The 17,328-nt window shown below is 41.1% G+C and overlaps 2 protein-coding genes across 6 annotated transcripts in view; both read left to right on the top strand.

Annotated features, from left to right (window-relative positions):
• ANKRD45 (ankyrin repeat domain 45) overlaps positions 1–9,378 on the top strand; it is a 51,953-nt gene extending 42,575 nt beyond the window's left edge. The window contains exon 6 of one of the 2 annotated variants that reach the window (XM_059875798.1): positions 9,296–9,378. In XM_059875798.1, coding sequence (XP_059731781.1) covers positions 9,296–9,300 — 5 coding nt within the window. In that variant the 3' untranslated portion in view covers positions 9,301–9,378. Of the gene's footprint in view, positions 1–992; positions 5,257–9,295 lie in introns of those variants that run through there. The other variant, XM_002694095.7, reaches the window with a different exon arrangement.
• The window catches only part of SLC9C2 (solute carrier family 9 member C2 (putative)), a 101,323-nt gene continuing 93,360 nt past the window's right edge, over positions 9,366–17,328 (top strand). For 3 of the 4 annotated variants that reach the window (XM_059875790.1, XM_024976854.2, XM_059875792.1), the window contains exons 1-2: positions 9,366–9,501; positions 16,260–16,360. In XM_059875790.1, the coding sequence (XP_059731773.1) occupies positions 9,366–9,501; positions 16,260–16,360 (237 nt within the window). The remainder of the gene's footprint in view (positions 9,502–16,259; positions 16,361–17,328) is intronic. The other variant, XM_059875791.1, reaches the window with a different exon arrangement.

The raw sequence follows: 17,328 nt of genomic DNA, 5'->3' as shown, positions 1-17,328 counted from the left end.
CATACATACAGAAAAAATTATGATTCAAAAAGATACTTGCACCCCTATTTTCATAGCAGTGTATTTACAATAGCCAAGATATGAAAACAACCTAAATGTTTATTGACAGATGAATGGATAAAGATGTGACACACACACACACACACACACACAATGGGATGCTACTCAGCCATGAGAAGGAATGAAATAATCCCATTTACAGCGTCATGGATGGACCTAGAGATTATCGTACTAAGTGAAGTAAGAAAGAGAAAGATAAGTACCATGATGATACCACTTGTATGTGGAATCTAAAATATGACACGAATGGACTTATCTACAGAACAGAAACAGACTCACAGACATAGAGACTTGTGTCTGTCAAGGTAGGGGAGGGCTTTGGGAAGGGGTGAATTGGGAGTTTGGAATTAGCAGATATAAACTATTATATGTAGTATGGATAAACAAGGTCCTATTATATAGCAGAGGGAACTATAGTCTGTAAGAAACCATAATGGGAAAGAATATGAAAAAGTTGTTTATATACACACACACACACTGAATCGCTTTGCTGTATGGCAGAAATTAACACAACATTGTAAATATACTATATTTGAATTTTAAATATTGCCTCTTTACCCAGGTCCTCTGTATCCCCTCCGAGCACCTCAGTATCTTACACCTTCATATTAGATCTTGATGGAACCTCTGAAACGACCCCTTTGTTTTACAATGAAGAAAGTTCAGACGTGAGGTTAAGCAGTTTACTCAAATGGCTCAATTAGGAACAGTAGTACTGTTTATATGAGAAGTGTGACCTCACAGCTTTAAATATTGTGGGAAAAGAAAAAGGTTGGGGGAGAATTGACCTACCAACATCAGGATTTCATCAATGACTGCTTCAGGCTTGGATATACTGATTTATTTCATGCCCAGTGTTTTAAAAGCTGGCTTCATTTTTGTTTTCTGTAGCATGCTAATTAAATGTAATTTAAAAATCTTCTTCCTTTCAGGTCAAGTGAAAAGTGCCAAATCTGTATAGTAAGCCACGATCAGAAAAGAAGTCAAGATCATACCTTCTATTGAGTATGTGTTTTAATAACAGGCCACATCGTCTTCTATGTCTATAAAGGCAAACCTATCTGTGCTCACTGAAGTTAAGAAAACAGATGTGGGGTTTTAGAAAAATGTTTAAATATGAAATTAAATCATGCTTGTTTTGTTTTATCCCATTCAGCATGCTTATGTCCAGACTTTCTGGCCTTGCCTCTGCCCTTGCAAATCAGTCTAATGTGAGTTCCAGAGAACACTTGAGTATGAGTCACTCACAAAGACCAGATGGGAGTTATAAAAGCTGCTTAGAGAATCTGACAGTTTTCTATGTAATTGAGGCAGGGAGTTTCTCTTCAATTGAGGGTTTTGTTTTTTTTTTTTAAGACACATTGACCATTTCCAGAGGAAAAATGTGTTCTCCCTTCCTCAAAAGGAAAGCTATGGGATGACATTCTGGAGCAAGGAAATATTAAGGATGGTTCAGATAAGAGTCCTCTGCTTATACAAATATTAGTTTCTTACCTCCAAAATAAAATTCACCTTTAAGGTGGGATGTGGTCTCCTAGTGGGCTTCCCAGGTGGTACTAGCGGTAAAGAACCCGCCTGCCAATGCAGGAGATGGTAAGAGGTGTGGGTTCGACCCCTGGCTCAGGAAGATCTCCTGGAGGAGGACATAGCTACCCACTCCAGTAGTCTTGCCTAGGGAATCCCATGGACAGGTAACAGTTCACAGGGTCACATAGAGTCAGACACGACTGAAGTGACTAAGCACGCATGCATACACGTGGTCTCTTAGTAAATCTTCTTGTTTCTTTAACCTCCTTCTGTTTTTAAATTGATAAACAGAGATCTGTTTAGTTTTATATTTAGATTTCACTTAATCTGTAGGTTTGACAATCAGTTCAGTTCAGTTCAGTTGCTCAGTCGTGCCCGACTCTTTGCGACCCCATGGACTGCAGCATGCCAGGCTTCCCTGTGCATCACCAACTCCCAGAGCTTGCTCAGACTCATGTCCATTGAGTCAGTGATGCCATCCAACCATCTCATCCTCTATTGTCCCCTAACTGTATTACATGTCATTTTCCTTCTGTTTTATATTACTTAGGTTTTAAATATAATTGTTGGTTTCATATTAGTGATTTGAAATGTCATTTTTTCTAGTTTGTCTAAGAGCCCCTGAACCTTCTGCTACTCTGTGACTTTCAGGAAAAGTTCTATAGGAATAAAATTTTTCTCTTCTTTGTCCCACCCTAAAAGCTAGTTTTTCATTGTTGAAGGGAAGGAAACGAAATGAGCAGTTCAGTAATTCCTTGTCAGTTGACATTTTCTCAGGCACAGTTTTGAGGTAACACTGTATCACAAATGTAAAAGTTTTGAGATTTTTTTTTTAATGTATGAGCTATTCACATTTAGTTGCCTTGAGCAGAAGAGCAGGGCAGTGCCTCTCAGCCCCCTCATTGATAGATCTAGTGGGTATTATGGAGTAGTGCAAAAAAGGAGATCAGTGTTTGTTCCATTCTCTCGATATTATAGATTGTGAGGAGTCTATTCCCTTTAAGCACGGCAATAATTTGGGCAAAGGCCAGATGCCATTTTTGTCCTTTCTGCTCCGATTCTACATTTTCTGAGCCTTGATCGTGAATATGACACTGCTTTCTAGTGACGAGGAAAGGATTTCTGAATCTCACTTCAAAGATTCCTAGATAAGACTGAGTAGAAAATAAACTCTCTCCTTTATTTATCTTTATATCTTGTTCTTGAAATTCACATTGGCACCTTTATGTCCTTATGGTTCCTTTACTTTCTTACAGACTACTTTTCTCTTTTCAGCAGCTGCTATGAATATGTTTGTGTCCCCTCCTCCAGATTACTATTTTGAAACTTGATGCCCTCTGTGAGAGTATTAGGAGGCAAAGCCTTGGCAGGTGATAAGGTCAGTGAGGCTGCTGATGAGGCCCTTTACATAAGAGTCCCTAGATGGCTCCCTTGCTCCTTGTACCATGTGAGGTTACAGCAGAAAGATATCCATCTAGAATGCACACTCAAGAGAGTCTGCTTGTGTCATGAACTTGGCCTTCCCAGCCTCCAGAAATATAAGTAAATGTTTGTATATAAGTTACAACAAACCTTATGATGGGTTTGTTACAGCAGCCTGAATGGGCTGAGACACCAGCTCCTCTTCTTCATCCGGCTTCAAGATAGGGGAACTTTTCGAAAGTCAATGCTATCTTTCAATTTTACTTGTCAATTGTACCTCAATAAAGCTGAAAAAAGTCAATCCCAACCCTTGGGAAAGCAATCTGTAATTCTCTATTCCGTGATCTCTATCCCCAATGTTAGTAAGAACTAATCCCTTGGGGCACACATAACATTAATAGCTCTGTACTATATTCTATGTAATTGTTCATATATGAATTATAAGCTTTTTTTTAAAAAACATATTTAATTGTTTATTTGGCTGCATCGGGTTTTAGTTGCAGCATGCGGAATCTTTTGTTGTGGTACATGGACTCTCTAGTTGTGCATGGACTCAATAGTTATGGCACTCAAGCTTAGTTGCTCTGAGGCATGTGGGATATTAGTTTCCTGACCAGGGATCGAACCAGTGTTTTCTGCATCGCAAGGAGGATTCTTAGCCACTGGACCACCAGGAAAGTCCCGACTGTGAGCTTTTTCAGGGTAGGGACTTTGTCTTGTTTTTCTTCATTCCCAAAGAGCCTGTAACATAGTAAGTTAGTGAATAATAGTTTTGGCACCACCTTATTCGTAGAATTCACTAGTCTTCATTCATTTATAGAGCTTGTTAACCTTTGCAGAAATGACTCCTGAATCCTGTCTCCATATTTTGCTGTGCCAATGCCCCACGTCAACTTCTGCTCCTCCAGAAGCTAGGCCACACTTACATCCAGAATTACGATTGTGTATTTAGTTTGTTCTCTATTTCTAAGCTTTCTTCTTGAGTCCCCTATTACTTTTTAGTCATGTGATCCTGGTGATTATCAAGGAATTCCTGAATCTCATTTTAAGCGTTTCACTAATGTGAGGGTCTGAATATATGTTTATATCTATAGATCTGTAACTTTAGTAAGTTTTGAGAGACATGGTGTATCTTGTGACTTAATGTTACATTGAATTATAGGTATATTTACAGGTGTGTCACAGGTCCTGATACTTTGTGAATCCTGTCTGAATTCTGTTTGAGCTATTATTCTGGTAGCTGCATGACTTTGAGCTGTACTCAGGTAGCTGCATGACTTTGAAGATGAACACCCACAGAGTAATTAATTACTATTTCAAAGTACATACTAGTAAATTAAATCACATTATTTAAGAGGTAGTAAAAGGTACATAAGAGTGTTCTGATTACTTTTAGATGGTGGTTCCTTAGGCTTTTGTGTTTTTTCATTGATTGGAAAACTGTAAAAAAAAAAAAAAGAGGAGGGGGAGGAGATTGGTATGACATCATTAAGAAAACAGCTAATGTCTGTTATGACTATCATTTAATAAAAGAAAAGAAATATTAACGCCAGAAAAAACAGGAAGATATGACTTCAGTATAAGGCTCTACTCTTTAAAATTGAATAAATTAACTTTTAGTATAGACTTCTATGTTTTTCATTTTTCCATGTATGAGGGAACTCATATAATGAATTACAACAACTGGCATATGGTCTAGCCTTTGAGATATGTTGCTCTAGACTAAGCTAAAGCAATCAGGTGCTACTTCAATTACCATAATTGTGAAAGGCTGACAGTCCATCCCAGTGTTTCATCTAATTTGTGATAGATTGCATTTTCTAAGATGGCTGCATCTCTCATCCCACTTGCTCTTCTTCAATGTGATCATGACATTCCTCACATAGAGAGGTGGGTCTCTGTTCTCTCTCATCATGAACCTGGGCAGGCCTGTAACTACAGTAAAAGTAAAACTATGTGACTTTCATAGATCATAAAAGATAAAGATGATACAGTTTCTAACTAGTTTTCTTGGGATGCTGGCTCTTGGAAACCAACCTGTGGAGAAACCTATATGGACAGGCACTGAGGCCCAGCTCGTAGCCCTGGCTGAGCTCCAGCCAGCGGTCATCAGTGATGTGGGTGAATCATCTTGGATCCTCCAGTTGAACCACCACAGCTGGTGCTGTATGGAGCAGAGACAAGCCTCTGTTGAGCCATGCCAAAACTGTAGATTTCAGCCAAATAAATAATTGTTGTTTTAAACTACTAAGGTTTGTGTCTGTTTGTTATGCGGCAGTTTATAACACATAAATTTTAGAACTTGGAAGTGAGAAATCCACATAACAAACCCTAAAACATATGGCATTGCCTTTTGGGACTGGGTAGTAGACAGAAGCTGGAATGGGCTAGAGGAGAGTGTTAGTGAAAGCCTGCAGAGCCTTAGGTTATTAGCAGAATCTTTGAGGTTGTCTGGGAGGCTCTTGGGGCTTCCATGGCGGCTCAGATGGTAAAGAATCTGCCTGCAATGTGGGAGACCCAGGTTTAGTCCCTGGGTCAGGAAGATCCCATGGAGAAGGCATGGCAACCTGCTCCAGTATTTTTTCCTGGAAGATTCCATGGACAGAGAAGCCTGGAAGGCAACAGTCCATGGGGTCACAGAGAGTCAGACACAACTGAGCACAAACTCATGCACAGGAGGCTTGTAGTGGGAATTTTTAGGAAAGAGAGGAAAATGTTATTAGAAGCTAGAGAAAAGGTACCCTTCTTATGTGATGGTGGTAAGTTTGGCCACGCTTTTATCCAAGTAATGAACTCAGTGATCCTGCTCAGGGCTTTTCCAAGTAGTGTTCAAGTGCCACCTGTATTCTCCTACTAAAATTGGAGAGAGATGAGCCTAAAAGGATCAGTTCAGTTTTCAAATAAAATTTAAAAGAAATATAAAGGATTCAGTACTTGCTAGGTTTGAAAATAAAATTAGTTCTCATTCCTAGCCTTTGTAGATGGCAAAAAAGTTATCAAACTAAGAGATGGCTTCTGGGAAAAGATAAAATCTCAGGCAGGATTGGGAGGTCATTGGTTAAGACCTCAGTGATATTTAGGTGGTATGTCATGGAAATGTTCAGACTCAGAAAGGCTTTGCTCAGCTTCAGACTTGAGGTCGGCTTTCTCAGTGCAGCTGGAAAGATAGCCTATAGCTGCACTAGGGGTTATCACCACAACTAAAGTCAAATGGAAAGAGACCAGCTGTCTCTCGATAATAGATTGGTTTTGAGTCTCATGCTCTGAACCAACCATAGTGTTAGGGGGACAGAGAGCTATGACTAACCAACCTGTTTTGTGCCTGTCTCTGTTAGACAGTGTAGTCTATCATCAGAAGATGGAGTTTGGGTGAGACTGACTGGGAAGCCTCTCAGCTCTCAAGTCTCAAAGCCATCAAAGTATTCAACTGGCTCTACCACAAATCAAAAGTACAGAAGTTTTAGTCACTCAGTTCTGTCTGACTCTTTGTGACCCCATGGACTGTAGCCTGCCAGGCTCCTCTGTTCATAGAATTCTCCAGGCAAAAATACTGGAGTGGGTTGTATTTCCTTCTCCAGGACATCTTCCCAACCCAGGGATCGAACCTGGGCTCTCCTGCATTGCAAGCAGATTCTTTACCATCTGAGTCACCAAGGAAAGTACTGTACCAAAAAAGGTGAAATATAAATTTATTATTGCTTTTTTTAAAGCTTTATGGGAAATATTGTTGTGAGAGAAATTTCATCACCTCTGTGTATTCTAGTTATGTGTTATCTCTAGCTCTCAGAACCACATGTAATCTAGATCTGACTCTCTGAATTTTGTTCAGGGTTTCTTGAGGTATGGGTATTTTCCCAAAAGCCATGGAGAATCTGACTTTTAAAATGTAAAAACTGCATGACTCTTACCTGGAGGGTATGGGTGAACCCAATGAGCCTGAGGGGATAGCACTGGGATAAGAACTAGACAGAACTGGAGGGACATTACTCAGAGTGATGTGAGTCATAGCAGTTTAGGAGAGAAATCAAGGTGACAGGCAATAGAGATGAGGTTAAGATGAATATGGGAGAAAGAGCAGTGAACTTGGTAACCAGAAGGGCTCAGTAAGGGCAGGTTGGGAATGAGTAAGGAATGGGTCTCTCAGGAGACAGCCTGTGTACAAGACAGCTTTTAGAAAAACATAGTCCTCAGGATTTATGGTAGGAATGGGTCCAGTGACATAAAAGAACCACACCAGACAACAGCAACAAACCATTGTAAAGGAAATATTTTGGGAGAATGGTGTGTGAGTGCTAGTGGTGGTTGTTGCAGTTAGGGCAGACGTAGAGCTGTTGACTAAAACCAGTCAGTCTCAAGAAGGAACTGGGGCTTCTATGTATCAAAATGTCCTTGACACAGTGATGGAGAAGATTGACGATAGATGAAATCATCTCGTTGTGGTGGTGTTATCCTCGGTGCCCTGATTAGTGTGGTACAGGAAGGAGAGAGTAGAATTTCATTGTCATAGAATAACTCTCTTCAAAGTAAACTACAAGTTGATTAATAACTGATTCATTTGTTTAAATTTATACTGTATTTGATTTTATTGATTAGATTTGGCATAAAAAAAAATCACATTGGGTATCACAGAATTTGGGATGCATTTGTCCTATGAAGAAGGGTGATATTGTTTCTTCAAATCAAGGACCAAAAGCCAATGACAAATAGGAGTTAAGGAGAAAAGGGGGAGTGAGAAACTCCATGGAAAATAAAGGAGAGGCAGAAAAAGAGAAAATAGAAAAGGATGAATGAAAAAGTCAGAGAGGAGACAAGGCAGTTGAAAAGGGTTAGAGTTGAGGAAAGAAAACCAGAGTATATATTAAAAAACCATATAGGAGGAAGTTCTGTCTACATGGTCAATGACTATTTCAGCCATTACACCAGGCAAAGAAAATCAGTTAAAACAGTTATGTGTATAGACACAACTTGAGCATTAAGAAATGCAAGTTTCCCTGGGAACACTTAAGCTTCTTCTGGATTGGGGGTGGGCATAATGTTTGTAGCCAATCAGAATGAAAGTAAGTTGGGAAGCAACCAATAGGAATTAGGTATGGAAATAGCTTTCAATTTGATATCAGTTGGCAGTATTGTCCCTGGCAAACAGATGCAGAGCTGAGCAGTTTTTATAATTTTCAGTGCCTTCACCTTGGTTTCAACTCTGAACCTGCTTAGCCTTGGCTGAAGGTATTGCTGGTTTTGAAAGTTTGGAGAACTTGGTTTGGGAGCAAGGCTGTCCTGACAAGTTGAGTAGAGGCTGTGAAGGTGCAGAGGATGTGAGGTGCTGCTGGAGGGACAGGTTTCAAGATACAGTGTTTTGAATCCCATTTCTGGGCTATCGTCCACTTCACGTCAGAATCACTGTGACTTTCAGACCCAACAGATGCAAAGCAAAGATCCAGATATTATTGGGGATACTTCAGGAACCTCTAGGAATTTTAGGTTAAGGCTAGCTGCAAGGGAGAGAAAAAGAGAATGAGTCCTCAGGACATTCACATCTATTTATGCAGACTAGGTTCCACACAAGGGCAGCAGCTTGAGGGGGTGGGTTGGGTCCTGGGGTTGAAATCTAGCCTGTTATTCACATGCTAAGCTGTGTGCCCTATTGTTAGCAAGGGGGAACTTTTTCTAATTCATTCAAAGCTACCATGTGATCAGACCTCAACTTTTGTCTTTTTCCTTTGTTTTTAGGTTATTCACATTCTTCTGCACCCCCATCCTTAACCAATAGGATTCAACTTTGACCTGTTTCCCACTTGTCATTTTGGAGTTGGAGGGGCCTGAGAGATTAAAAAGGGGCAAGAAATGGCAATAGTAGAAGAAAATTCTAGAATGATTTGTACTCCCAGAGAAAGAATTCTCCCTCAAAGAGTTCATCCAGTATTTATGGAGAGCCTGTTATGTGCCACACGCTCTGTGCATAGCCTTAAGAGAAATTAATAGTTGGCCCTGACCCTCAAGAAACTCACTGTTCCATGGGGAAGACAAACATTACCATATTGTACAATAAATGGTACATGCAAAAATCGATACCATCTCTCCCCGATACATGTGTAGCAGTATCAGGAAGAAACACAAACGCTGCTATTAATGTTCCCATAGAACGTTCTTGGAGCAGAGGTGGAACAGGAGGTATTAATTTGTACCTTGTGGGCTCAGATCTGAGTGTAGTATAATCTTAGGTAGAAAGAATGTGGATGGATTGGATCCTGGCCAGTCACATGGTCTTCTTTTTTGTGTATCATAACAGGTTAGTCTGTACTAGTGAAAGTGTCAACAGTAAATCTCATCCAGGTTCATCAACTGGGACTGATAAAACAATGTCAAAAACTAATGTGTCCTTCTGGGTACAAAAAGAAGGTAACAGACCTGATTTACTCTGTGGAAGGGCCGCTGACTACACTGTTGGGAAGGGACATTTCCTGATTCTTGTATGGTCCACGCTTGTTTTGGGAGGTAGGTGATTGTTTTTACATCTCATCTTTCCTCTGACCTCTGAATCTTTCTGCAGAAAGTGATCACAATTACAACAAAAGAAGAAAACCAATGAAATTATAAGATGTGAGTGAATGATATCAATCTTGTTTCATTTATTTATAAGTCTGATCTCTACTATGCTCCTTCATTCATTCATGACATTTGCTGAGCATAGCAGTGTGGAGAATATGAAAGTTCTTAGCCTCAAGGAGGCTTTTCGTGTGGGAGACAGACAGACACATAATTGCAATGCAGTGTCATTATTATAACTTTAAAGGTATAGTCCAGAATCTCTGGTAACAAAGGAGAGGGAGAGCTTTACACTGCCTGGCTTCCTTCTTGCCTGCCAGGCCTGCTGCTGCTGCTAAATCGATTCAGTCGTGTCCGACTCTGTGTGACCCCAGGGATGGCAGCCCACTAGGCTCCTCCGTCCCTAGGATTCTCCAGGCAAGAACACTGGAGTGGGTTGCCATTTCCTTCTCCAGTGCCTGAAAGTGAAAAGTGAAAGTGAAGTTGCTCAGTTGTGTCTGACTCCTAGCGACCCCATGGACTGCAGCCTACCAGGCTCCTCCGTCCATGGGATTTTCCAGGCAAGAGTACTGGAGTGGGTTGCCATTGCCTTCTCCAGCCTGCCAGGCCTAACTTGACCTAAATATCTGGGATGAGGGGAGGGCAAATAGAACCCAGATACATGGTTCACAATTTGCTTAGTTAACATCATCCTTTTGTCCATTCTACTATGACTTTTGATGTGCTTTTTCTTTAGGGAAGATGTACCATTCCACCCACTGGTGGGGGGGGTGGGAATTAGGAAAAGTTTTACCTATAAGGTCTCTTACACAATGATAAAGTATTCAATAGGCATGAAGAATGATATTCATGCAGATAAAATAACATATTAAAAAACACAGATGCTTTATTCCATAATTCAACACTAGTGATTAGAGAACATTTTCTAGTTCCCTTAAAAATTTTTTTCATTTGGGCAAAATGTCAGCTGGTTTAAAATGCTTTCTGGAACAAAAGTGAGTTTTAGTTGCTCAGTCGTGTCAAACTCTTTGCCACTCCATGGTCTGTCTGTCCATGGAATTCTCCAGGCAAGAATACTAGAGTGGGTTGCCATTCCCTTCTCTAGGGGATCTTCCCATCTCAGGGGTTGAACCTGGGTCTCGTGTATTCCAGGCACATTCTTTACCAGGGAAACTGGTACAAAGACTACAAAGAAGCAACAAAGCAAACACCCATGAAGAACTTCAATTTTACTCCCATTAGGGAGTGAAATTGCTTTCTCTGGGGTCTTTAAAATGCTCATCATCAACCTTGGTCCCTTTTGGTACAATAAAGTGCTGCTGACCATGAATCTCACTAGCTTTAGATCTTTTATGATTACATAGAGACAGGTGCTCCAAGCAGTAAAGGGCATTGCAGAAATTGCTTGAGAAACATTTATTTGGCTAACCTTATGCATAAGTGTTCAAAAATATTTACTGATTTGTCATGACCTGTAGGTGAAAGGCAAGAAATACAGACTCTGAGAGGCCAATGAGTCTCACCTTAGGCATAAGTTAACTGGATTGTAATCTATATAGTGCCTCTGGAAGTGATGAGCTGAATAATCTTAGAGTAGGAAGTTTTAGGGGCTTCCCAGGTAGTGCTGGAGACATGGGTTTGATCCCTGGGTTGGGAAGATCCCCTGGAGGAGAGCATGGCAACCTACTCCAGTATTCTTGCCTGGAGAATCCCATGGATGGAAGAGCCTGGTGGGATACAGTCCCTGGGGTTGCACAGAGTTGGACATAACTGAAATGACTTAGCACGCATGCACGGAGGGAGTTTTAAGGCAAGAAGATTCATATAAACAGAATAGCTAGTGTCCTTTAACACTTAATTGGTAAAGGAAGTTTTCCCTATGATTAGATTTCATTTAAAAGTATTTCTGGTGTTTAAGAAAACTACAGAATATATGTTACTATAGCTTAGGATGAGTAGTGATTAACATGTAGTAAGACATTGCAAGATGGCAAAGTAGGAGGACGTGTGTTCATCATCTCCTGCGATAACTCCAAAATTACAACTCACTGCTGAACAACCATTGGCAGGAGAATGTTGGACCCCACCAAAAAAAGATACCCCATGTCCAAGGGCAAAGGAGAGCCCCAGCAAAATGGTAGGAGGGGTGAAATCGCACTTAGAATCAAACCCCATACCTGCCAGAGATGCTTGGAGGGCTCAAAGAAAACATTCTGCGTACCAGGAGATGCCACAGAGACTGAGCCAGACCTGCCTTTGAGTGTTTGAGTGTCTCATGTGGAGGTATAGGTCAGCAGTGGCCTGCCGCAGGGGCAGAGGCTCTGGGGTGCAGCAGACCTGGGTATGGCATAAGCACTCTTGGAGGAGGTCGCCATTAACCACACCATAGAGCTGAAGGAACTTAGAAAGGACTGGGGAAACAGACCCTTGGAGGGTACAAACAAAACCTTGTATGCACCAGGACCCAGGAGAAAGGAGCAGTGACCCAGACTTGCCCGTGAGTGTTCAGGAGTCTCTGGCAGAGGCTTGGGTCAGTGGTAGCCTGCTGCAGGGTCAGGGGCACTGAGTGTGGCATTGTGTGCATGGGACCTTTTGAAGGAGGTCCCCATTATCTTCATTACCTCCACCATAGTTTGGCCTCAGGTCAAATAACAGGGAGGGAACACAGCCCCACCCATCAACAGAAAATTGGATTAAAGATTTATGGAGCATGGCCCCACTCAATAGAACAGACCCAGTTTCTACCTCAGTCAGTCTCTGCCATCAGGAAGCTTCCATAAGTCTCTTATTCTTATCCAAGAGGGCAGACAGAATGAAAACCATAATCACAGACAACTAATCAAGCTGATCACATGGACCACAGCCTTGTCTAAGTCAATGAAACTATGAGCCATGCCGTGTAGGGCCATCCAAGACACATGGGTCATGGTGGAGAGTTCTGACAAAATGTGGTCCACTGGAGAAGGGAAGGGCAAACCACTTCAATATTCTTGCCTTGAGAACCTCATGAACAGTCAGTCAGTTCAGTCGTGTCTGACTCTTTGCAACCCCATGAATCGCAGCACGCCAGGCCTCCCTGTCCATCACCAGCTTCCAGAGTTCCCTCAAATTCAAGTCCATCGAGTTGGTGATGCCATCCAGCCATCTGATCCTCTGTCGTCCCGTTTTCTTCCTGCCCCCAATCCCTCAAAAGGCAAAAAGATAGGACACTAAAAGATGAACTCCCCTGGTCGGTAGGTGCCCAATGTGCTACTGGAGATCAGTGGAGAAATAACTCCAGAAAGAATGAAGAGATGGAGCTAAAGCAAAAACAACACCCAGTTGTGGATGTGACTGGTGATGGAAGTAAAGTCCAGTGCTGTAAAGAGCAATATTGCTTCGGAACCTGGAATGTTAAGTCCATGAACCAAGGCAAATTGGAAGTGGTCAAATAGGAGATGGCAAGAGTGAATATCGACATTTTAGGAATCAGTGAACCAAAATGGACTGGAATGGGTGAATTTAACTCAGATGACCATTCTATCTACTACTGTGTGCAAGAATCCCTTAGAAGAAATGGAGTAGCAATCATAGTCAGCAAGAGTCTGAAATGCAGTACCTGGATGCAATCTCAAAAACGACAGAATGATCTCTGTTCGTTTCCAAGGCAAACCATTCAATATCACAGTAATCCAAGTCTATGCCCCACCAGTAATGTTGAAGAAGCTGAAGTTGAGTGGTGCTATGAAGACCTACAAGACCTTCTAGAACTAACACCCCAAAAAGATGTCCTTTTCATTATAGGGGACTGGAATGCGAAAGTAGGAAGTCAGGAGATGTCTGGAGTAACAGGCAAATTTGGCCTTGGAGTACAAAATGAAGTAGGTCAAAGGCTAATAGAGTTTTGCCAAGAGAATGCAATGGTCATAGCAAACACCCTCTTCCTACAACACAAGAGAAGACTTATACATGGACATCACCAGATGGTCAATACTGAAATCAGATTAATTATATTCTTTGCAGCCAGAGATGGAGAAGCTCTATACATTCAGCAAAAACAAGACTGGGAGCTGACTGTGGCTCAGATTGTGAAGTCTTTATTGCCAAAGAAAGAAAGTGAAGTTGCTCAGTTGTGTCCAACTCTCTGCGACCCCATGGACTGTAGCCTACCAGGCTCCTCCGTCTATGGGATTCTCCAGGCAAAAGTACTGGAGTGGGTTGCCATTTCCTTCTCCAGGGGATCTTCCCAACCCTGGGATTGAATCCAGGTCTGCATTGCAGGCAGATGCTTTGCCATCTAAGCCACCAGGAAAGCCCAATTCAGACTTAAATTGAAGAAAGTAGGGAAAACCACTAGACCCTTCAGGTATGACTTCAGTCAGTTCCCTTACAATTATATAGTGGAAGTGAGAAATAGATTTAAGGGATTAGATCTGATACAGTGCCTGAAGAACTATGGATGGGGGTTTGTGACATTGTACAGGATGCAGTGATCAAGACCATCCCCAAGAAAAACAGATATGCAAAAAGGCCACATGGTTGTCTGAGGAGGCCTTACAAATAGCTGAGAAAAGAGAAGTGAAAGGTAAAGGAGAAAAGGAGAGATATTCCCATTTGAATACAGAGTTCAAAGAATAGCAAGGAAAGATAAGAAAGCCTTCTTTAGTGATCAATACAAAGAAATAGAGGAAAACAACAGAATGGGAAAGACTAGAGATCTCTTCAAGAAAATTAGAGATACCAAGGGAACATTTCATGCACAGATGGGCACAATAAAGGACAGAAATGGTATGGACCTAACAGAAGCAGAAGATATTAAGAAGAGGTAGCAAGAATAAACAGAATAACTGCACATAAAAGATCTTCATGACCCAGATAACCACAATGGTGTGATTACTCACCTTGAGCCAGACATCCTCGAATGTGAAATCAAGTGGGCCTTAGAAAGCATCACTAAGAACAAAGCTAGTGGCGGTGATGTAATTCCAGTTGAGCTGTTTCAAATCATAAAAGATGATGCTATTAAAGTGTTGCACTCAGTATGGCAGCAAATTTGGAAAACTCAGCAGTGTCCACAGACTGGAAAAGGTCAGTTTTCATTCCAATCCCAAAGAAAGGCAATGCCAAAGAATGCTCAAACTAACACACAATTGCACTCATCTCACACGCTAGTAAAGTAATGCTCAAAATTCTCCAAGCCAGGCTTCAGCAATACGTGAACCGTGAACTTCCTGATGTTCAAGCTGGTTTTAGAAAAGGCAGAGGAACCAGAGATCAAATTGCCAACATTTGTTGGATCATTGAAAAAGCAAGAGAGTTCCAGAAAAACATCTACTTCTGCTTTATTGACTGTGCCAAAGCCTTTGACTGTGTGGATCACTACAAACTGTGGAAAATTCTTAAAGAGATGGGAATACCAGACAATCTTACCTGCATCATGATAAATCTGTATGCAGGTCAAGAAGCAAGAATTAGAACTGGACATGGAACAGCAGACTGTTTCCAAATAGGAAAATGAGTACATCAAGGCTGTATATTGTCACTGTGCTTATTTAACTTATATGCAGAGTACATCATGCAAAATGCCAGGCTGGATGAAGTACAAGCTGGAATCAAGATTGCCGGGAGAATATCAATAACTTCAGATATGCAAATGACACCACACTTCTGGCAGAAAGCAAAGAAGAACTAAAGAGCCTCTTGATTAAAGTGAAAGAGGAGAGTGAAAAAGTTGGCTTAAAGCTTAACATTCAGAAAACTAAGATCATGGCATCCCGTCCCATCACTTCACGGCAAATAGCTGGGGAAAGAACGGAAACAGTGACTGACTTTATTTTTTGGGCTCCAAAATCACTGCAGATGGTGACTGCAGCCATGAAGTTAAAAGACCCTTGCTCCTTGAAAGAAAAGCTATGATCAACCTAGATAGCATATTAAAAAGCACAGACATTACTTTGCCAACAAAGGTCCATCTAGTCAAGGCTATGGTTTTTCCAGCAGTCATGTATGAATGTGAGAGTTGGACCATAAAGAAGGCTGAGTGTGGAAGAATTGATGCTTTTAAACTGTGGTGTTGGAGAAGACTCTTGAGAGTCCCTTGGACTTCAAGGAGATCCAACCAGTCAACCCTAAAGGAAATCAGTCCTGAATATTCATTAGAAGGACTGATGTTAAAGCTGAAACTCCAATACTTTGGCCACCTGATGTGAAGAGCTGACTCATTGGAAAAGGCCCTGATGCTGGGAAGGATTGAAGGCGTGAGGAGAAGGGGACGACAGAGGATAAGATGGTTGGATGGCATCACCGACTTGATGGACATGAGTTTGAGCAAGCTCTGGGAGTTGGTGATGGACAGGGAAGCCTGGCATGCTGCAGTCCATGGGGTCGCAAAGAGTCTTATACAACTGAGTGACTAAATGAGTGAGCTGATACTTTGAGGATAGGAAATTTCGTTTTCATAATTTCTCTTCATCAGATCCAGAAGCAAGATACCCAGACAGTGCCACTGGGTAGGCAAATGGGAGGTTGTTGGAACTTCAAAATTTTCCAAATTCACACGAGTGCTGTCTCACTATGTGTGTCTTATACTAAGAGATAGGGTTATATAACCTTTGTCAGTTATTCATAATATGACATTCAGAGGACGTTTAAAATCAAACACCTAAAGAGAGATAATAAATTGTTTTTAAATTATACCTTATGTCCAAATAACACTTTTTTTTTTTTAGGACTTCTGAGGGCATTTTTAAAGAATTCTGAAGTCATTGTCTTGACGATTCTTTCTCTATTTGGATTTTTGATAGGACAACTGGCCTACAATTTTGTTGAGGTAACTTACATACGATAAACTAGAGGATAGACTAAAGATCAAAGACCAAAAACAAGGTCAACTCATGTCCCCATTCCTGAATGAATGGATTTTTTTTAATGTGAATAGCTACTGAGAAAAGTTTATCTGGTATTAAAATTTTTGAAAATGAAAAACCATCCAAGAAAGGAAACATGAATTAGAGAGGCTTAAAATAGTACTTTGAAAGTGAGTAAATCTAATTGCCCTCTTGGATTCTTCACCATCTGCCTTTGGTCCTTGCTCTTGTATCCTTTCTCTGTACATACAACTGGACTCTCTCATGTTATAGTCTTCCATACCTGCAGGGACTCTAGTTACAAAAGGCTCAGTTACTGTCGTGATGAATTATGATTACTCTTTTCTAATTGCACTTACATGATTGCATGTAAGTGCAAAACATGCATCCTACAAAAGATTACTTAGATCTAAGAAAAACTTTGTTAATTTATTGACACAATTTTAAATGTATAGCAGCAGAGTAATGAATAAGCAATTTGAATCCACTCATTTTTTATTAAAAACAAAATGGAGACAGTGCTTGTATCTGTTAAGGATTATAAAGTTCAGTTCAGTTCAGTCGCTCAGTCGTGTCCGACTCTTGCAACCCCATGGACTGCAGCATTCTAGGCTTCCCTGTCCATCACCAACTCCCAGAGCTTGCTCAAACTCATGTCCATCAAATCGGTGATGCCATCCAACCATCTTATCCTCTGTCGTCCCCTTCTCCTCACGCCTTCAATCCTTCCCAGCATCAGGGCCTTTTCCAATGAGTCAGTGCTTCACATCAGGTGGCCAAAGTATTGGAGTTTCAGCTTCAGCATCAGTCCTTCCAATGAATATTCAGGACTGATTTCCTTTAGGGTTGACTGGTTGGATCTCCTTGCAGTCCAAGGGACTCTCAAGAGTTTTCTCCAACACCACAGTTTAAAAGCATCAATTCTTCCACA

The sequence above is a fragment of the Bos taurus genome, chromosome 16 (assembly GCF_002263795.3).
Source record: "Bos taurus isolate L1 Dominette 01449 registration number 42190680 breed Hereford chromosome 16, ARS-UCD2.0, whole genome shotgun sequence".
Lineage (NCBI taxonomy): Eukaryota > Metazoa > Chordata > Mammalia > Artiodactyla > Bovidae > Bos > Bos taurus.
The sequence above is the reverse complement of the archived record's forward strand: the minus strand, read 5'-3'. Positions and strand labels throughout refer to the sequence as shown.